Below are 23,165 nucleotides of genomic sequence, written 5' to 3' on the forward strand. Positions count from 1 at the left end.
ACTTGATTAATACAATTTCCCTGCTCTGAATAAACCAAGTTGATTCAATCTTCTCTCACAAGGTTGGCTTTTTAAACTAGATGGATCTCTCCATTTTTATCTGTTTATTTATTTTTAATTTTATTTTTAAACATTGGTCTGAACATCTTTGATTCATCTATGTAGAAGCTTTGTCAGAACTGGTATTTTTCAGTGAAAAGTTATAGTTTCAGCAAGTTACTGCTTTCCAAATATTTTCAAAAAGAAAACACCCACAGGTAAACACTTGAAGTGGTTAAACTATATATCAAATCAAGGTTAACAGAAGATACTGTTTACATGAAGCAAGCTTCTGATTGCATGAGATAATTATTGTGGTAAGGAAATCTGAAACATTTCAAAGGTTCAAGTTTACAAAATATTGATACCTTCAGTTAATGTAGTAGTACATACAGTTCTTAGTTGTGCAGAAATAAAAATATCTGCTACTTATAGTATTGTTATGATTATTATTATTATTTTTAATTGTGATTCCTGGAGAGTGGTGAACTTAGGAGTCTCAACTTCATTGGCTTTTGTTATTTAGTGGATAGTAGAGTTTGTGTGCTTGTAGAAATAAAAATTAGCATTGGTGTACTATGCTATTTGTATAGTTTTTTAGGTACAGTTCTAGTTCTTTCTTTCCTTTTTTTTTTCTTTTTTTTTTCTTGACCTTTTGTTAACTAATTCCTTGCTCTTTATTCCTGGGGCTTTTGTCTCTTTCCCAGTTGTAAAAGAAGTACTTTTCAAACCATATAGGTTGTAAGCCCTTTGATTTCTCTTTGCAGATTACAACATTGGAAGAAAATGATTCATGTGATTGATTTTTCTTCTGCATAATTTTCACCTGATTCTGTTACTGAAAGTCAGATTAGTAAATGAGATATAAACATAGGTACCTAATTCTGCATGTTAGAGCATCATCTGATTTGAACAGCTACAGTTTGTTGTAGAAAGATTGGATATCTGCTAATGTATATGCAGAAGACATGCAGAATTAGGTACATGAAACCAGTCTTCCTATTAAATTTCATTGAACAGCAGGATTCCTTTGTCCCCCACATCTCCTGGGCATATCAAAAAAAAAAAAAAAAAAAAAAAAACAACCTTGAATGTATAAATCCAAAAGATTAATTAAGAAAAAATGATTTTATTAATACAAACCACTTTTTTTTCATTTTATCTGCAATTTTTATTAAGTAATTAGACATTTGTTGAAGAACATTGCAGCCCATCCTACAAATTGGCAACAGAAATAAGATAAAAGGGCAAATCATCTGACCATCCTTATTATAAAATAGCATAAGCCTGTTAAGATGCCAAGACCTGAACACCATTCTTTTCTTTAAATAGTGATTAACATCACTGTTCAGCTGAGCTACAGTTTTCAAGCTATGACTAATAGCAGAAAGGTTACCAAGCTGTGACATGTTGAACACTGCAGGTGGTCCCTGAGGCCATGCATTTGCAATTCTCCTTATTGTTAGATCAAGTTAAAAACAGCTAAGCAAGAAAATCCAGAAGTGAACTTTTCCTATTGCCTTATTTTTCTAGAATAAACAGTTGCTAAAGGTGTTTGCTTTAGGAAGAAAATGGTGTAAATTGTAAAAGCTGAGCATATGACTGGAAGATTATGCTTTTAATTGGCTGTTATTCAAAATGCACTTTAGAGTATGAATTCTGTTTTTGGCTCTGCTTGATTACTCAATTTCAGTTTGTGTTTCTTACTGACAACAAAGAGAAATAAATGATGAGAGAGGGAAATCCAGAACTGTCGTCGGCAACAATGTCAGTCACAAGTTGTTGAAAATCACTTTGTTCAAAAGGGGTTGAGCTGATATGGATGAAGGTCCTCTTTGACATGAAGAAAGACCCAGAAACAAACAAACACACAACAACAACAACAACAACAACAAAACCTAAAGCCACCAGAAAGCCTCCTGCCAGAAAGGTCTTGTGTGAAAGTTTGTTCCAATTTTGAGCAGAGGTGTAGTTTCTGTTTCCCTGAGTAATGAGTTTTCTGCATGACTCCTGCACATGGGAACAGTTGGTATAATTTCAAAGAGAGCTTGGTTCCAGCCCTCTACTCTCTGGTATCTAAGCACTGAAGAAATTTTGATGATTGTGAAGAGTAGAATTCTCTTCCACACCACTATCTTGAATTATTTATCAGTTTATTTTAACTATAGCTCACAGTGTAGTGTCTTACCAACACTGGAAGAATGAATGACTTATGATATGTATGAACCAGTGCACGTGAACGCATTCCCATGATTTAAGGTCACTATGAATTGAAATATCTGGAGATATCCTGAAACCACTTTTGGCACTCATATGATTTTAAAGCCTGTTAAACTAGTTTATTCTACTTGCGTGCAAGGCTTTTAAAATCACTTAGTTGATTCAGGGACAGATCTGGCAAAGTTGAGCAATAATCCTTATATTAAATGCATAGTTCGAATTCAGGAGAGAGCTATTTATTTATTTATTTATTTTCAGTTACACAGTCAGTGCTGAAGATAACCTATGCAGTTCTCCACAGCTTGGATAGTCGTCCTTAGAAAAATGTAACATGGGTTTGTCTTCCTCTAAAAGAAAACAAACGATTTATTCTCTGAAATCTACCTTTTGCAGTACAGTTTCTGCTGAGTGTAAACTAATGTTTGGAGTTTTCTTGTAGCCTTCAACTGATAGTTTCAGCCAGAACATTTACATTTATTTCTTGTACTGATGGAGTCCTTCTGTGTGGGGGTGCTTTTGTAATTCACTTCTCTTCTGTGTAAGCCCTGATGAGTTTATCATAGAATGAACTGCAAATCTATTTACACAATGCAAATCCACTTCTTGACAAATTAAAAAGAAACTCTTGTGTAATATCTAACTATAATTTTTTTCTTATAATTGTACAATTGTAGAACTAGTCAATACTTAAATTATGGGGTGGGGAAAGATTGTATCTGTTACTTACTAACTAACCCTGGACAGAGGGTTGGAAGGAGAATGTTTCTGGGGTTTGTATGGATATCCCCTAACTATGGGTTCCTGCAATGGATGGTACTTGTTTCAGATTGTTCTTGATTATATTGCTTACTGTTCATAACAATTCACATGCAGTATCCAAGGTATCTCTTATTTTTCTGAAATTTAGTCATTACTAGCAATAACACAAATATGATTTTTCCAGAAAATACAGAATCTAATCGCTTGGAAAATAATCATTAATACACAGTTCATTTATGCAAATTGTGGCTGGACATCTGAGTCTTATTATTATCAGTTGGATACCTTGAATTCAGTATTTATCCACAGTTGTAGTCCAAGTAAGTACTAGATACCACTTTCAACTATTGATATCATTTGTTTACAGGCTTTGAAAATTCTCTTTCTTTCACTATATCAGTCTCTTGTCCATGCGATGCAAAATCAACATCAAATCTCTTAGCTATGTTTCTACATTTGATGCACGAGCTCTTCATAGGATTTGTAAGAATTTGCCAAATCCCTATGACAAAAGAGAATTCTTTATAAATATTGGTTAGTTAGTATTTCTACTGTATTCCCTTGTTATTTTCTTATCTCACGTTTGCAAACTATATGCAATAAATTCAGTTAATGATACACACTTGACTTGCATAGCATACATCAGAACTTTATAGTCATAAACCAATGTTATGAAAACAATGTTATAATTCAGTTAAATATTATCCAAAGACACACCGGGTTGAAAGTCGCTGCTTCATAGAAGCCATGTTTCATTTAAGAGTAGATTTGGAAAGTGACGTTCTGAAAAAGTCTTTCAGAGATGTGTGGAAACACTGATTTTTCAAAGATATTTTATGACAAATAATAGACAGATTGCAGCAAATATTTTTCTGAGTGAAAGCTTAGATAGTAGCGTAGCCCATGAACAACTTCATAATTTTTTGTACATTATACTGTGTTGCTCTGGCAGATATTCAGTCACCTGCAGAAAGTGAATGCCAATGTAGTGATGGCTACTCTACTCCACCTGGGGAGCTGTGTGTTTTCACCAACTGGTGTGGAGGCAGCAGTGATGAGGGACAAGGTAAGTGTCAGTGTGCTTTAGTATAAGTGTGATACAGTTTGATAACTCAACATGGCAGTGGTGGGAACTGGGGGTGGGATTTTTCATGTTAAAAAAGTATTTGGGAATTCTGCTCCCTGTCTCTCCTTTTTCTTCTGATTTTCTAAGTCTCTATTTCTTCTTTCAATTTATTTCTTCCTGCTTCAATTTCAGCCTATATACGACACCTCTTTCATAAAGCTGATATTATGTGGCAAAGTGAGTGTCTCATTATCCATTTACAATTCAGAGGAAATTTAACAAGAATTACTGTTTTCTTAATACATGATAAAATTGTTTGCTGAAATTCAGGCTTCATAAAATGTATCTGGATCAAGGTATAAGAAAATAAAACAGAATACTTGTAAATGGAGTCAATAATGTAAAGAAAAATGATTTTTTTTTTTCTTCCTAGAAAGAAGGGGAGAAATTTTCTTGAATTTATGAACTGATAGTCCTAGCTTAATCTTGTAACATTAAGCGACTATGAATATGATTGCTGCTGTTTTCCTGAAGGGAATCTAAGCAATGAAAATGCATTTGAACTGATATTGTCTGGGTAAATTTGCATCAGAAATCTACTATTTCAGAACACTGTAACACAAAATTGTTCTGCAAATGATTTCATATGATGCATTAGATAGTCCTGCTCTCTGAGGATCCTTCTTCTGGGGTTCAAAGAGCTTGGATTTGTTGAGACTTCTAATTTTAATTAAAAGCTTATCTAAGTTCTCTCATTCACCATGTAACAAAGAAAGGTATTTTATTTGTTGGATTCTGGGGGCTTAGTTTTAAATTTAAAGTAGATGATCTTTAGATGTACCTGTGTTTATCTGTGCACACATATTAATTAGAACACGTTAATAATCAGTGCATTCAGCTGATATCTGGGAGAAAGAACAGCAACTTAAATCCAGATTCCTCAAGTTATGATTGTGTGCGCAGATACCTGTGATTTTTCTTTGACATGACTTTTATCCAAATAGAATCCAGATATATGTTAAGAACCAGAGTCTAGAAACAACTCTAGGATACTTGGTTTTAGTTCCTTTGCAAATAAGACAATAGTTAACACTGTTTTGTGTATTAATAAACTCTGCGACTTTACTGTGTTGCACTAAAACACTTTAATCTCACTGGCTGAAAATTAGGCCTGTTGAATCCCCTGATGTGTGACTAACATATCTCAAGTTAGTATATCAATTCTGCAAGAAATAGTTATATTTGCCCTACATAGCTTGAAGTCCTCGTTTTAGTCTTCGTTTCTCTTTGAAAAAACATTTCTACTAGGCAACACTCAGTATTATGCTTGTAGAATATGCAGCAAGATATGCATTCTTTTATTAACTTTTATGGAAGCTTTTTACGCATTTGTTAACTAAATACTGCTACATACAAATACTTAAAATGAAAGTAGAATAGATTTCTCCATAGTTCACTTTACAAAAGCAGTATCTTATGGGCTGTGTGCAAGACCTAAATACCAAATAATGTTGTATTTAAACTAAGGATGAGGAAGAAGTGTGGAACTAGGTTCTGAGTGACTGACTGTGGATTCTGGGGCTGCTTGGATAATGGTCTGGATCACTCCAGGACAGAAGTTAGCTGTCAAACGTGAAGAGAGAGATCAGGGTGTCAGTTTGAACTCTCACCCTGCTTCTACACTCTCTTCTGATTCAAGATTTCTGCAAAGTTATTTTTCTACTTAAATTCAGCTCTGCAATCTTACGCTCATGACAGGTCCCTGCTGTTTTCTTTGTGCTCTGCTCAGTTTTAAAGATGTTTCTGCACTGAAAATGTATCAAAGATGGAATTTCAGATGATGCATTTTTGTTGTCATTTTGGCTTTCGGATGTGGCTTATTTGTGCTTTGCCACAGCATTGGAAAAGGAGTGGAATAAGTCCTATGGTCTCATTTATTTATTTGTTTATTGAAAACTGAACTGCTATTGCAAAATATTCACTATAAATATTTGTGTATTTTATATATATCTATTAATATATATAAACAACTACTCTTAAAAATATTTTGCCCTCCCAAGTGATATTTTATATATAGATACAGCTGGAATAGAACCTTGTTTTTGTGAGACCTGTTTTTTTTTTTTTTTTTTTCTTAGAGATTATTTTAAACATTTCTTTTATTAACAGAGAATTCTGAAAAAAAAAAATAGGTAAAACATCCCACGTGTTTCTTCCTTCTGGCATTTTTCTTTTTAAGCAGTGACTTTATCTTTGTTAATTTATCTCCAAGCTAATTTACATTGTTTTTCTTTCAAGATAGATTTTCTGTAAAAGTTAATATTCTCTTGATATCTTGAAAATTAATCAAGAGTGATCAAGGAGTTTTTACTGAAAATGATACTGTTCTTACTATTTTGCACATCTTGTTTTCTTTTAATGTTTTTATTTCAGCTATGAGAAAATTCCTGAGAGAATATTGAACATGATTTTGTGTATTCCTTGTAATGTGAAGCAGATATGCCTCAGCAGTGTGTGTGCTTTTGATGAACCACTAACGTGCTTCAGCCACTTAAAGAGCTAAAGAATAAAAGCAGCAATAAAATGTTGGTTGATGAATCAGCCAGTCTGCACATTAACTTGAGTCTGCAATGCTTATGTGAATTATATCTATTTTCCTCTCTCTCACCTTATAATTAACTGTTGCTGTAAGCTGATGTGAATATGAAAGCTATGAAATTGCACATCATAGTGTGACTATAAATGCTGCAGTTGCAACTTTATTTAAAATGATTGGTGAAGTGTGTTAATATTATAGAATAGACCAAAACCATTTACAAGGGCCTGGAGTGAGCACTAATTTTCAAGGGAGCGTGAAGGCGATGTAGCTCTTGTGTCTAACCAGAATCCTGCTTAGAAATCAGATCATTACCGTAGCTTTCTATGTTGTGTTCAAGCAAAAGCAGATGAACTAATTTTTTTGCCTTTTTGTTTAGGGTAAAGCTGCAATAAGCTTGCTCTTTACAGATGCATCTAATTAGACTTTTTTTTTTTTTTTTTTTTTTTTTTTTTTTTAATCTTTACACCATTACAAGAAGTGCTTCCAGGAGTAGGGCAGGGCAGTCCAGCCAGTTGGGCACAATGTAATTTTCCTTCATGTTCGATGCAAGGACTATCTGAAATCAAAGGACAAACAAATCTCTCTTTCTCTCCTAGGAATAAAATATGTATTGAGCCTCATACCCACCTCAGAGAGTTGAGTATGAGTAGCAAGTGATGGTAAGAATGCATCTTTCTGTTTCTGGTTTTGAGGTTTGAATTTGCTTGAGTTTAGGTTCCCCCAGTGAAAATTGTGATTTTGAAAATGATCTCTGCAAAGCTCTTCAAGAAGAGAATTTACAGCTTGGATGGATTAGAAGAAATGGTCAATCTAGTGTGGGACCACCATACTCTGACCACAGTGGGAATGACACTGGTAAGAACTCTCATGTTCTTTGGAGGAACCATGGGCTTTTACAAATTATTTACTGCTCTATATTATTTGTTTAAAATTACTACTTTCTTGATAGCTGAGTTGAGTTCTGACACATTTTTTTCTGAGATAAAATAGAAAGTTCTTGCCCAAGTTTTTAGGTGTTTATAATCACAATAGCCTAGAATTCCAGGAAAAAGTATATCATAAGTAATCAGTCATCAAGAGTCACATTTATCTGCCTCAGTGACATTTAGATGTTATGGAGATATCAGGTGACAATGTAAATCTTGATAGCTGCAAACTTTAGAAACTAGCATTGGGTCCCCTACTTTGAGATGTATTTACATTTCTTCTTGGATTTTTTTTTTTTTTTGGAGTTCCCAGAGTGCATGTATGTATGTATCTGTGATCAACATTATTTTTCGTAATATTTTGAGGGAAAGTGACTGACTGGTTCTGGGAATGGGAAAAGCTTCCATAGCCTGTTTGAGCCAACTCCTCTAAATTCTATTACATTTTCACTTTGTATCAAAGACCATCCCTCTACTAAGTAATTCATTGTCCCTGTACACAGAGAAATTGTCCCTCATGCCAGTCCACATGCCCATTTAACTCTGTTTTCCAAAATCTTGGTTCTTCCTTCTGTAGTATATAATTTTCTTCATATTTTTTTTAACTGACTTAAGCCAATTATTAGCTTTTGGGCTTACAACCCAAACTGCTTAATTCTCTTCTCCACATTTTCCTTTATTGCCTTTCCCTCCCCCAACATCCACCCCCACTCACTTTTCATGTGCACAATAACGGTTTGGCAGTCCTCAGACCATGCACAGGAAGGCAGGCATGCAATGTTGGAGAGTATACAACAACAAAATTTTCTACATTATCATTGTGAGGTTGACTAGCCTAGGGCTTTTTCACCTCACTTCCAAACTGCTATAACCTGGCAATGTGGAAATTGTACTGTTCTGAAGCAAGTGGCACATTTTTATAAGGTATAAACTAGTTAAAAAATGTTACACATAACAATGAATGTGAATTGCAGATTTGCAGGTGAATGGATGGGAAACTTTCTGTTTTGAAATCAACAAAAATAAAATTGCACAGAACTTTAAATACTTTTTGTACAAAAGCAAAACAACAACAAAACACTGTTATCCTCCACATTTTTTTTCTACAGCTGAAAATTTTCATGATGCTCTGTAATTAGGAAATTTTACCCATGTGAAGCATTTCTGACAACCTTTTGCTTACATAGCATATAACAACATTCTGCTACATGTACTATTTTTCTTTTTTTCTGAAAATAGGGCTCTTTTCCAATAAATGTTGATAGCATAAAAATCTTAATTCTTACCAAAGATTTTCATAAACTTATGTAATTTTTATTTTAAGTGTGATTTGTAAAACACTTGATCTTTAAAATAATAACAGGTCTTCTCATCAAGAAACAGGTAGAAGATAAACACAGTGTAATAAAAATCTATTAAACTTCTGTATAAAATCAAAAATAATTAACCAGGCAACAATATTGCCCTAGCTGAAGTTTCTTGGGTCCCTTCTTTCTTGGTAGTATATTGCACCAAGAGGTAGCAAAGATCTGGAAGATATTCTTGCCTATATCCAATAGATGTTTAAACTTATCTTGTGAAGAATTGGTGGAGAGTGGGAAACTTAACTTATTCAGATACCCAAAGCCAGCAAAAGATTGAGAACCATCAGCTTCAAATGTTTGTAAAGGGGCCAGAGCTGTCAGTCATTTATATATTGCCAGTTACTTGTTCAGGGTACTTGGTCACCATTGTAGCTGTCAGGTCTAAATTGGCCTGTAACCATATCTATCTCTTGTTTTGATCAGATGACAGAAATCTTCAATACTTGGGCCTACTCAGCTTGATGAGAGGCTGTGCACACAGACCTGTAGCCTGAATAACTATGGAGAATGAAATGTGTTAAGTTATTTCAGTTTTCTACATGGTGAATGGCTAAACTATACTTTCATTTCCTGTGAGTGCTGATTCTAATCTCTTTATGACAACTATTCAAGTTTTCCCACTGCTGGAGACTTAACAGACTATGTAATCTTGCTGTGTGTTCTTGCATAAAGACCAGGAAAGATATAGTATGGTGACAATTGAGCCCCATGACAGAGTATTAAAGGGAGGAGTTCCTGCCATCATGATGAGTAATTGCAAACACATTAGCAGAAGAGCAAAGATCACTTGGTAGTTGTAACTCCTTTGAAAGCTTATGTAATCATTTACTAGAACCCAGTTGGTTCTCTTTAGCTTTGTTTCTCCTCATGGTTCTTATTTGCACTGATAATATAGTTGAACAGATTAGTGACAACAACTTTCAAAATCAAAACCAGCAAAAACACTAATTAGTTTTTTAATAATTGAAGCTTGTTATCTGTGCAGAGTTTTAATGTAAAATTACTGTTCAAAGAATTTCTTAAAATTATTATTTCTATCCCATCTGTGTAAGACTTAGACTTCCTGTGGTAGGTGAAATCTGATTTTGTTTAAGAGGTTTAAATGCATTTATCTTCAGGAACCAAAAGAAAAAAAATCAATATAATGGAAGTGAAAAATTGATGAAATAAATTGGTGTCAGGGAGAGGGTCCTAGTCCACTAATCCACCATCTGCTGTGAGTAGGAAGAATATCCTTGTGGCTGGCAGGCTCCAAAAGTGTTGACTGAATAGTCATGAAAGTTCTAAAATCTAGGGGAGTGCAGCCACTGCACTGTTAGCAAGTTGCAAAATGTTTTCTGGGGTGTGGGGCGAGAGTATAGGGGAATTGTTCAACTGCCTCTAGTACTGAGCTGGTCTTATGGTCCTTTGTCAATGACTTTCTGCTTGCACTCAAGGATGAGAGGTCAAGGTGGGTGGTTTTATAAATGAATTACTTAAACATTTTAGCATAGTCTCTTTGTTTCTGTAGATGTCTTTAGGACTATTTTTTTTTATTTCAATCTGTTTTCTTTTACTCCTTTCCTTTACATATTAATATTAAAAGGCAACAATTTACCTGACATTTTGGTGTTTGGGAAGGATGAGAGAAGGGAAAGGAGGGAAAAAAAAATAAAAAAAATAAAAAGGTTAAATGTTTTCTTTCCTCCCTTCCTTCTACTATAATAGTCCTCCCTTTTTCTTTCCTCCCTTTCTTCAACTATAACACCTAACATCTCTGAAATCTTCCAGTTAAGGAAGAGCAAAATTTTCACTAACAATATCTGGTATCCTAAAATGGGGTGGTTCCCCTCCATCTGTTAGAAGATCTAAAACAATCATGCCGGGAAGAGATGTAGTGACAACCACATTTCACTTGATCTTGTTGACCATTACTCATTCAATTAAAGCAAAGACTTAATTTGGACTTGTTTTGTAATGTAAGGATAATGGTACTGTGGAGACTCTGAGAACAACCATTCCCTCATATGAGGGCCATACAACCTCCTCTCCACTGTGAGGGAATTTCCTGAGTGGCCAAAAAACATACCCATGTCCTCTGGAAAAGAGGAGTGCCATAGCTTCCTCTCCATCTTTCACCATCTCTTTAAAGGCATGAACTGCTGTAATAAATATCTTTTGTAGGTCACAATGGTTTGTTTAAGCATGAAATAAGCAAACTGTTCAAAGCTTTAAGCTCTTTGATCAGCTTACCGTGTTAGTCTTAGGCTTGTCCTAAAATTTTGCACTTATTGAGAATTCAAGCTGGCAGCATATAAAATATTTTGGAAGCCTACCTGAAATTTCAGCCAGAAAATAGAGAAGTGTTATGTCAAAATTTAATATGAACAAAAGCTTGACACACAACGGCTACAAATGTGTTATGAATCTTTTCCAGGGAAAAATTTCTAGTTAGCTTTTTAGTTACTAATTCATACCTGATTATGTCTTTTCTTTTATATAGTGCCTTTTATATACAGTTTATATATATATACATTAAATATATATATGTAAATATTTTTCATGTACTTATAAGGTTTCCATTTTATTCTTTTTAACAGCTTATTTCCTTTCATTGTCCTCTGAAATGCGATCTTCTGCAACTTTAAGGACCATTGTTTTCCTTCCGACTGACCAAGAACATGTTTGCCAGGTATTTTGATACATAGTCTTTGTATTTCATTGTCTGTCACAGTACTTTCCTGGAATAATCAGAAACTTTTTGTCCTAGATTACATATCATTATTGGATCAGTCAGGGTGGAACATTGATGGTGGGACTTCAAAAGCACTCTGAGGATGCTGTTAAAAACATCTGGAAAGATTCAAGAGAACTGCAAAATCAGTGGAAAGCAAATACCATCACAATCAATAACACGGAAAAGTTTGAGGTGGGTAACTTGAGTTGACTGTAAATTGAACCTGGTAAATGGTTTATAAGTGTGTTTTCTAATTAGACAAAACTAAATATTTTGTAAATGGAAAGCATAAGATAAAACAGAGAGCACATTTGGAAGCTTAGAATTGGTACTACCAAATACCACTTGTTCTGATACCTTGGTGGTATTAAAGCTAAATGCCAAACATAATTAAAACAATGTCTTATTGCGTTATAAATTATCTACCTGCCCATAGAAGTGATATACTCGGGATCTTAATTTTCAATACACTATGCGTTTAGGCTCAGTCTAACTGTATTGTTATATACGAGATTTAGTTTAAAAATGTGTTGACTATTCTATACTACAAGATACTGCTCTATAGAGATACTTAACTATTCATTGTAGCTTTGGTCCTTTATCACAAAACACATTTGTACATTTATATTTTGCTCAAAGTTGCTGAAAAAATAATCCAAGTCTCTTAGATTATTTCAATGTTTTTACATGTACATTTACACAAAACATTAGCACAATAAATATGACAGGGCTATAATATGGACGATGTATGATCACTATTATGCAAAATACTGGAGGAAAAGTTGGAAGCAGACAAAAAAAATCAGAGACATTTCCTTCCACAGTAGTTACTGTGAAGAGTTGTTTAGCATAAAAACCCGAAGGCATGAAGGCAAAGCCTTATTTCAGTAAACCATAAGAATAACATAATTACTTGACTTGAAGAGGTAACACTATGTTAAAACATCACACAAGGTCTGGCTTTTCAAAATAATACTTGCCTGCTCAGCCCTGACTAAGTATGTATGCTACAAAATATGTGCAACCCACTCAAGTATCAGTATTGTTACCTGTTTGTAACTTACCTTTATCTGATATGAGTGGATGTTTAGCAATGTGAGATTGTATTGGAAGGGTTTATTTTTATATTTAATTTTTCGTTCTTCATACTGTTTAGAAAAATGACTGGGTCTGGGAACGGTCAATGTAATATGCAATCTTTCTGCCTCTAAACTGCTGGATCAAATCCTAATTAGATTATGGCTTGCCAACCTTATTATCATTCGGCCTCTGAAAAGTGAATGGATGGGCACAGCCAGCTTTAAAGAGGCAGTTTCAAACTTTCTACAATAATCATTACAGTTGTCTGAAGGAATGTAGCTGGGCACCTCACCAAACACAGAGAACAAAGCTGAGCAAACTTCCTTCTTTGGTTGCAAGTTTTCCGTCCAATGACAGCTTGCAAGATGCTGGTCACGCAAGTGGATGCAATTTATTTGCATTTCTGAACTTGATTTTTTCATCTTATGCGTTTTTTTTCATCTTAGCCTTACAGGGCTGTCTGTAGCATTTTTCAAGAAAAAGTTTCCATTTATGCACAAACTAACTTGGAAAAACCTCTTGTAAAATAATTAATAATTGTGCAGGTTTATCACACCAGCATGGAAAATTCCCATTACAATGGAAACATTAGAAATATAATTTCTTTTCTGTTCCAAACTAGCAAAATAATTGAAGTCTTTAACCTTGTCATGGACTGACATTTAATCTCTCTCAATAAATTGTCATTTTCATTGGATATTTTGATTATAATTTCAGATTTCTTACTTATAAAATTTCTTAGTAATGATTACATTTTCTATGAAAAAAATGAATAGGAAACAAGCACTTTTCTGTGAATAAATTGTATTTTATTTTTGTTTTGCAATACAGTGTTTGAGTATTTTTCATCAATTTTGCAAGCACAATAGAGGTGAGATTTTAATTAAAACCAGCCTCAGCTGCTTATTTATTTTCCCAGCTTTTGATATGGACTATTTAATACCTTTTGTCTCTTCCTCCTTTTCATCAAAACAATCAAAACAAACAAACAAAAAATATTGACTGTCTTTACAGGGTAGTGTTTTGGTTTTTGGCTTTCAAATATCTCCACTTACAGGGAATTTTGAAACATGAAGATTATCACTGCTTTAATTTTCCAGCACACCCCAATCTGGGTATATCTGTTTTGGCTGGTTTGTGGAGAACAAAGTTCTGGTTTGATCTCCTAATCTACTTTTACTACTTTTTATTGAGAACAAACTTCTGCTTTACAGATTTGAATAAGGGAAAAGGTTCTGGACTTGAGGGATTCTATTCTGTTTGTGGTCATTTCCTGTGTTTAACATTGGGCTCTTCTGCTGCAATGGGAATGTTTTGGGAAGCCCAGCTTGTGTCAGAAATTCACACTTTACTTGCTGCTAATGGAGCTGCAGCACTAATTTGTTCTGACAGCCATAGAAACAGTGTATTTATGTAGCACTTGTTAATTACTGTTACAAGCAAATGCTGTCATTAGTAGATATTTTCATCACAGACTTCTGGACTGGAGAGCTCTAGAGTTTGTGTGAAAAGGAAAACTGAACAATCTTGCTCAAGTGTGGATAGGAAATGGTCTGGTTATTACTAGATTGAACCCCTGGTTATCTGCTGGTAAAGCCATGGTAATTTTTTTTCCCTTTAGACTCAGGAACAGATGGAGGTGTCTAGCATTTCTATCATTGTGGAAGTGGGGAAGTTAGTCAAGACATGATGAGGAAAAAAATAGAAATGGCACTTCTCTAGTGAGATGGGATCAGAGTTGCAGTGCTGACTCTGTTCCCAATACAGTCAATAGTTAGCCTTTCACAGACTTCAGGGCATCTGGCTCTACTCCTGTGGTTAATCACTTTTAATAGAAATAGGTGTTTTCTTTTATCCTTGGAGAAACTTTCCTGGGCATTCAGAACATCAGGATGTGCATATCCCTCTGGTCATACAATGCCAGGATAAATTGATTTTGCAGGCTGAAAAACCTTTTGCACAGGTCAAGTACACATTAAAACAACACACACACACACAATTCCTTAGCTGAAATGTGTAGTCTTGTAAAGTGAAATAGTGTACTGTTGATGATAAAACATGCATTTTGCCTATAAATTCTGGAACAATTCCTCACCCTCAAAGGATGCACAAAATTACCCCTGGAGTTAATATTTTAAAAGTTGTTACTTAGATAATGCCGTACATTCACTATTAAGAGCTAGATTGTACCTCTAGGTAGATTGTGCCCCTAGGACTCAGGAAAAGCCTAGAGTGGTAATATCCAAAGCAATGGCTAGGGAATAATTTAGAGAATGTTATTTGTATGTTTAATGTTTTGGGTTATGTGTGTTTTTGTATTCTACTTGCATCCCTAAACTAGAAAGCTAGATTTCGGAGACTTCTTTTATTTGTCAGTGGAGAAAGAAGGTAATTCAGAGCATGAGACTAATTTATTGAATTATCCTGTAGCACAGCCTATCTTCATGTATCTATGCATGCCTCTAACATTAAGCACTATAAATCATTGCTTCTTCCAAGGACTGTGGTTGCTCAATCCTCTTCTAATTCACTACACAAAAACTTTGATAAATTGTGGTATAGTCCGTACATTTACTAAAGTAGACGGAAATCTGTCCTTAAGACAGAAATGTCGAATATTTGTAGCTTCATCTATATAGAAGGCTTTGTTAGGAAAAGCATCACTGTTGTATTATTAGAGCAGAATAACTGTTGAGTTTTGCTTTTCAGAGTACTCCTCAAGGTTTGTTTTGGCTAAAACCTTGTTAATGAAAGGTTTCTGACTGAAATAGTGTTTGATGCCCTGACTTTGCTCCAGGTCTCTGATAAATTTTGAAAATAACCAGGAAAGGTTCATGTTTCCAGTCTCAGGGGAAGAATGGTTTGATAAAACATAACACTCTTTCAATTTCCTAAATATTACGATCCCTGCTTAGGTTTTAATGTAATTTGTTGTGGTTTCTAGATACTTCCTTTTAATTGCAACTTCATTCTTGATTTAGATGATATATCTGTGCTGACGAGCCACAGATATGTGCAAAAGCCACTAAAGTAATCCTCCAAAATTAAGGCTATGACTGGAGTTCTTGTTTCTAATAGAAACCATATAGACAAGACTGAAGTGTCTTGGAAGGTGGTGTTTTTGTTTTGTTTTGTTTCTTTGTTTGACTGGTTAGTTTTAGTTTTGATTTTGCCCCCTTCATCTATTGCACTAGTAAATACAATTTCTTGTTGATTTGCTGTTGAATTCTGTAGGTTATCTTTTGGGCGATGGTGGAAATCCAGAGGCAAAATGAAACTGTTGCAATTGATGATATTTCTTTCAGTGAAGGATGTTCTCCAGCATTTGGTAAGCATACCTCTTTTTTTTTTTCTTTTTTTTTTTTCCTCTGGAGACAGATAATTTTGCTTTGTCTTTCCCTTTGATTAGAAGAGAAACACAAAGGAGAACTAAATGCTACTCAAAAGCTTTCTTAACTCCACGTTATCACATGGCTTATTTTCATTCCTCTAAACCATTAGCTGTCATATTACATCTAAACAGAGTTACAAAGAATGAAAACAAACACCTTAAGACATCTGGTATGTTACACCATACATATAGACATATATATATACACTGGGAGCTCCCTGCAACAAGGAGAGAACCAAGGTCTCAGTGGGCAGAAAATATCTTTGGCCAGAAACAAGCCAAAGAACTAATGTTTTCAGACAGCTCAGGAAAAGCCTTGGAGATGACTTTAGAGAGATTCCCAAGAAACTTTTGTGTGTTTTTAAATGTATAAAAGGTCCTGCTCCTCAGTTGTAGTGGGGATATTTTTGTTCTGCTCTGCTACATCCAAGAGCTGTAATGTCAGGCTGGTCAGCTCTGCAGCTGAATCATCTATGCATGTTGGGATTCTTCAGCAAAATATTTCATATTTCTCTTTTTAACCCAACACACTTTCATGGGAAAAGAATGCAACTCTTCCTAGTAAAAAAAATAGATTACTTGTTGCTCTCTATTACATAAGAAGATTTCACTGTGGCACCCAGTCTGCAGCCGCAGGTGAATGCAGTACTGATTCAAAGTACCCCCTTTGATTCCTGCCTCTGAGTCACAGCACAGGTGATGAGAATTTGGTCTTTAAATTTAACACGAGAACATCAGATATGGAATGCTATATTTAACACATACCCAGATAGGTCTCATGAAAGTATTTTTGTTGTTGTTGTTGTTGCTTTTTACTGCATTCTAAAATAAAGCTCCCTGGAAGTCCCATTGGGGAAACAGATGCATGTGGTTATTAACATTTTAGAGTGCTGAGCAATCACAGGCGGAGTGCTGTTAAGAACAAGACACAAATGTAAGTGTCAAGGGAGATGTCAAATGTAAGATTCAAAGGGAGTCTATATTGGAGAAGTGAAGTTTAGGCTAACTAAGCTTGATTATGTAAGTCTGTCCATGTTTCAACTTTCTTGAAATGGACAACTATATAAATGTTTTCATGCCAGGGCCCATTCTACTTTTCTGTTTTCTAGAGGTTCTCTAGCAGTAAATTACAACATAAATGAGCAAAGGTGGGGATTCTAAAACCTTGGGCATATTTGCCTATGAACTCAAGTAAAGTGTTAGATGTACTTTAGTTGAAAAATGAATTTGAAACTGAATGAAAAGAGGACAGGTGTAGGATTCTCCACAACTTCACTCTGTTCCTTGGAGGATTTCTGCAGATAAAAGGAAAGGTTCAAAATAGAAAAATAAAAAATAAAAAAGCATTGCCAAAATATAGTAATGTACATGACTGTTTAAGCAGTTCCTGTGGGTAGATATAAATCTCTCTTTACAAATATATTGGCTTTTTTCCTAAACAGAGTGCTTCTAAAGCAAACAAAAATGAAAAGAACATCAGCCACACAGATGAAATACTGTTGTAAAGAGAGAAAAAAGTTAAAAATAGAGACAAAAATAGGGTGAGCTTATACAATAAAAATAAACAGAGCTTATAAATCTAAGTGCTAAACTTACCTTAGATCATGGCTGTTGAAGTACATAGTGAGGCATACAGATTGAACTACAGAACTCAAAATTATTCTGATAAGAATTCATTCTTATTCTGTGCCTCCACATTAGGAGAAGTGAACTTCATTAGGAGACATCTAAATTGTTCCCAACAGCCAAAAACAGGGTCAAAGGATCTTAATTTTCTCCCTGAAAGAGGAATTTTACTGTTGAAAGTTTTCCAATAATTAAAACAAAAGGTCAGATTAATGGTAGCTTGAATTTAAAATAACTTTTTCTGTAGTCCTTATGGAATCTCTGGATAAGCTTTAAATGAAGACCACTTTAATTGCATAAAATTTGTAGTTAAAATTTACATTTTTAATGTACCCTAACATATCTATATGAAATGACCTATTAATTTGTATTCATTCGTATGATGTTGTTGCTAGGGTCACGAGTAAAGTAGCTTATGTATTTGTGCTTTCAGGAGTCTCCTGATCCAAACTGTGCTGGATAAATATAAATGTAATTTCAGTATGGTTTTTTTTTCCCTACTCCTTTCCCCCCGGAATGCAGCTCTTCAGTCTCTTGTCCAATTTTCCTAAACAGCAAACTTCATACATTGAAAAAAAAAAAAAAAAACCCACAAAACTATCTTCAGTCTTCCCAACACCTGAAAAATTTATTCAGCTATCACTCAATTACTATTTTAGCTGTCAATAGAAAATATTAACATTATGTTCTAGAACATATGTAACACAATCTCCTATAATTATACTTCTCGTATGCCTTCCATTCAAAGGTTTTATATTCTTATCTGGGTATCTGTAATTGCCCTGCAGAAGTCTCTCTTGAAAACTGGCAAATCGTATATGCAAAGACTGTCTTTTATTAAGACTGTCATTCTGAGCTTGCCACAGGGATAAGAACAAAAAGCCCCAGGACATTAAATTGGAATACTAAAAAGGAGAATGAGGTGTTTGTGTTGTCCTCCTGAAGCTGCTTGTAATGCAAAAGTAGTATACCTTGTCTACAAAACTAGTGTGACATTTATTGCTATTTTTTGTTGTTGTTAAATCTCTCCTGGAAAACTGGAGTAATTGGTATATGTACTACTTATAATATATACATTTTTACAAATTACAGTATGAGTATTTCAGCTGGCAACATCTCAGCTAAATTAAAATCCCTATTTAATTCTGGTAGCATGTAAGCCTAAAAAGATGTAGACTATCAAAAGTGCAGAATTAAGTGTGGGGTCATTCAGGTGACTATTTAAGACCAGGTTGGATGAGGCCCTGGGCAACCTGATCTAGTGGCATCCCTGCCCATGGCAGGGGGATTGCAACTAGATGATCTTTAAGGTCTCTTCCAACCCAAGCCACTCTATGATTCTATGATTCTATTGCAGGGAAGGGTGGCAGAAAATCCAAAGTCCAAAAAAGTCACTGTTATCAGTTGCTGTAGAATGAAAATCTAGAATATTATTGTTTTATTTCAAGAGACTGAGATTATTGGCGAAAGAAAAAAAAATCATAAATATTTACAATGAAATAAAAAAATGCAGAATGAATAAAAAATTTTCCAATAATTAGTGTTTAATGATGAGCTTAGCTCTCCCTTTGAGTTTATTTGTAACTCTTTTTAAGTGTTGAAATTTGAAGAAGTTCATCTTTTTGTAGAACATTTTAAAATTTTGCATTTTCCATTGGAAATAAGTTGCCAACAGGCTCTTCTCATAACCATGGTTGCATGGTTATACAACACCAAAATAAAGGAGGAAATGTGATTTTTATAACACCAGCAGGACAGGACATTTTACTGAGATGTCGGTATTGTGAATAAAACAATAACTTTAAGATGTGGTGGACAGAAATGTGTATTTATACTGACATAAAATTGATTCCTCCAAACAGTAAAGAATCTTTTTTTTTTTCCTCTGAGATATTCTGACTGCTATTTAAAAGTCCATGTTAACTAGAAGATTGCCTTTCCCCAGCAATAATATTAAAAAGTGGAACTTCTGTTACCATACTGTAATTCTGCTTAAAATCATGACTTTCTTCCTCTAGCCATGATTAATTACAGAAAATTTTACAGCTACAACCTAGCATCTCAAGCTTCAAGAATTTAAAAAGTTCTTGAAATAGTATAGTTGTGTTCAGAGCTTTTTGGTTCTAAAATGAAGTGTTCTGATGCAAATATTATGGAGATATTACTGAGGTGAACCTCTCAGTTTGAAATGATTTTATGGTAGCATTATGTAGAAAAGTACATAGATATTTCTCTCCATGACAAGTAATTTTTGATATTTTCTGGCAACTCTCTCTGTGGAAGTGAATTCACCAAAGTTGCAATGATCAGCTAAGGAATATAGTTGTCTGTTTCTCAAAAAAAAATATATATAATAATAATAAAAAAAAGCATGTGTCTTTAGGGATTTTTATTTTTTAAATGATGTCATACAGGGCTGCAGCCTGAAATACGAAATGACACTCAATGATAGACTGACTACTTTTTAGTTAACCAGAGTCAGAAATGTTGCCAAAAAGTTTAATAAGCATATATTTTTGATGGGAAATAGTATTATAAACAATAACTTATTGAGAAGCTGAATGACTGCTTTCCTTTGTCTTTTAGCACCACAGACTTCCAGCTTTGAGCTTGGTATCTGCGAGTGGAATTTGGATCAGCCAGCTGAGCTTGTTTCTTGGGCACAACTAAAGGCCGGGAACAGGGTTGCCTCTTGTTTTTCTCTGAAATCTTGCAGCAACAATACTGAAGGTGAGAAACTTAAGTTAATGCATAGTTGCTAGCTGTCATGAAGAACATAGAGCTTTTTGGAAAAAGGTGGTGACCCAGTATGGAAACAGATCAAAACCACGAAAAATAACTGTATGAATTTGTACTTAATTTAGCCTTTGCTGTTCTATTTAGTAAGGGTGCCGTGAACACATATACTGACAAGATATGGAAGATTTTAACATAATTCCAATATAAAATTATATTTGCTTTACTCTACCACTAATTCTTTGTATGTCTTTTGGTGACATTAAATTCAACTAAGTCCTTGCATGGTTTTGTTTGTTTGTTTTGATGCTTGGCTGTTTTACCTGTGTAGTATTACTCTGAGCACATGATCAGGACATTTATTCTAAACATGTAATTAGGTGAGCCGTAGAGAAACACTTATTATACAAAGTAGTTTGTTACTCTTGAAGACAAAAGAGAAATAATGTAGTTGCAATTTTCAAAAGTAAGGAGCAGCACCTGTTTTTGAAACAACTGTGTAGTGCTTATCTACAGGTTTATGGGAGAGGTTTTTGAAAGCTCAATAGGTACAAATGTGCAAACGTTGCAACATGAAATGGAATCATCATGCCAACTAAGAGTTTAGTTTGTCTATTGAGACTGTTCAGAGGGGTTAAGTAACACTAGTTTGTAATGGTGTAATTTGTGATGCAGCTTTGAGGAACTGATAGTGTGGAGATTACTGCTTGAACTCTGAGCCCATAGAAATGTGCTCAGTCTCACTGATAGCAACAGAATGAGTGATTAGGTATTGTTTTAGTTTGAGAAATATTTTGGCAGTAATTGTCAGCATTTATTTCAATAGGCTCTAGTAACTGTAAGTCAAGTTACAATAAAACAGCAAGCAAAATGCATATAAGCACTATTTATTTATTTTTTTTTCAAGATAGCATCTATGTACTGCAGAGTGCATATAGTAAAAGAGATTTTATCTTAAAAATAAATCATGGCACCTTTGAATTTCCAAAGGGACATGTAACAAAAAAAAATAAATAAATAAGACTTTTTATTTAAAACACCTCCTTGAGAGATGTTGCCATCAGTGCCATATCTTAATGTAATACCTCCAGGGCTAGTAATTGATATGGGTTTCCCTTTTATGGCAATATTGAGCTAACAGAAATGATACTGAAATTCTATAAGTAGCTTTTACAGGACTGGTTTACGAGAAACCTCTACAGAAGCAGAATGCATATTGAAATGCCTATTGAATAAGGGGCTTAAGCATTAATATATGAATATCAACAGGCAGCTGAGTAGGCCAAACACAAAGAACTGTTTGGGGATACGCTCTATCCTTCCATATCATAAAGAAAAAAAAGAAAACCTGAGAACAAACAAGTGTCAAAACAACACACAGCAGTTAAATCTTTGTTAACATTGGAAGATATTGAGAAATTTGAAATATAACAACTCAGGTCTCAATACATTCAACATTTCTATTCATGCAGGTTTCAAGGCATAAAGTAAAAGGTTAGACATTAAGTAAAATTCTAAAACCTAAAGAATTAGTATGCAAACTGAAAAAATGTCATGCTTGAAGGCTTAGCATTGCAGTACAAATAGAGATTGACTAAAATTTGGCTTCTGATTTTGATCAAAGCTTTCACTGTTATAAATAGAAGAGGGGTAAGAAACTAAATTATGAAGCAGAGGTCTAGACAATTATATTTATAAAGAAAGGATTGCTTATAGGCTTTGCATAATCCTTCTTTCTTGGTATTCTTAAATTTAATAAAATACTTTGTCCTTGGCTGACTTTTTTTCTTTGTTCTTTTATTGCTTCTTCTCTCCAGTGTTGTATTGTAGGCACTTTCACCATAACTTTTTCTCTTAATTTCTCTGGTGTCAAAAGTTCTTACAGAGGTTTTATATTCCCATTTAATGTTGTTCTGAAAGTACATTTTTGCTCTGTTTTCCTTCTTGGTGTTCCCTGCATGCTATACAGTTTCCCTAGTTCATTCTTCTTATATTGGATTCATTTATTTTCCTACATCTGGGGTAATATTTATTTAATAAGATACAGTTGAAACCGATTCTCTGCATAATAAAAACAGTGCTTATGAGATGAAGAAAAAAAAAAAAAAGGAAAATGTCAAAAAAAGCTCCATGTCTTTTAAACTCAATATTTCACAGGTAACTGTAATGAAGAAAATTCCTCAAGTTTAACATGAAAATAGTCTAATCATTAGGTTATATTTCTCCTATTGTGCTACTTTTTAATTTTTAATTTTTATCCTTGATTTGTGAGTTCATGAAAATTTATCTCCAAAGAGTGGAAACAAGGTCAGTTCAGATTTGAACTTTTTTATCACCAAAATGGTTGAGTGGGAAAGTTAAAAAGGACTAGTTCAGAGACATTTGTCCTGCTAGAGAAGAGAACTTGGTAGAAAAGAAAAGCTTACATTCTGCGGCTTAATTTCAACTGAAGGCTCAGTATTTAATCTAGAAGCTTGTAACCTAGATTAAAAGTCATGAAATGGAAAAATGGAGACAAGCAGCTAAATATATATAGATTTTGAGCTTTCAGGGTAGCAGGATGTAAGCAGGCTCACTGTTCAGTTCCAGCTCTAAGATGACTTTGGACCACCTCAGCAACAAATTGTAAGGTCTGTTTCTACT

General features: G+C 34.3%; 1 protein-coding gene across 1 annotated transcript in view; it reads left to right on the plus strand.

Annotated features, from left to right (window-relative positions):
• The first annotated feature begins 3,778 nt into the window (after window positions 1-3,778).
• The window catches only part of MALRD1 (MAM and LDL receptor class A domain containing 1), a 266,757-nt gene continuing 247,370 nt past the window's right edge, over window positions 3,779-23,165 (plus strand). The window contains exons 1-6 of the mRNA XM_083826051.1: window positions 3,779-4,084; window positions 7,398-7,538; window positions 11,553-11,644; window positions 11,723-11,881; window positions 16,004-16,097; window positions 20,373-20,516. Of these exons, the coding sequence (XP_083682177.1) occupies window positions 3,922-4,084; window positions 7,398-7,538; window positions 11,553-11,644; window positions 11,723-11,881; window positions 16,004-16,097; window positions 20,373-20,516 (793 nt within the window). The 5' untranslated portion in view covers window positions 3,779-3,921. The remainder of the gene's footprint in view (window positions 4,085-7,397; window positions 7,539-11,552; window positions 11,645-11,722; window positions 11,882-16,003; window positions 16,098-20,372; window positions 20,517-23,165) is intronic.

This window comes from Anser anser (assembly GCF_964211835.1).
Source record: "Anser anser genome assembly, chromosome: 2".
Lineage (NCBI taxonomy): Eukaryota > Metazoa > Chordata > Aves > Anseriformes > Anatidae > Anser > Anser anser.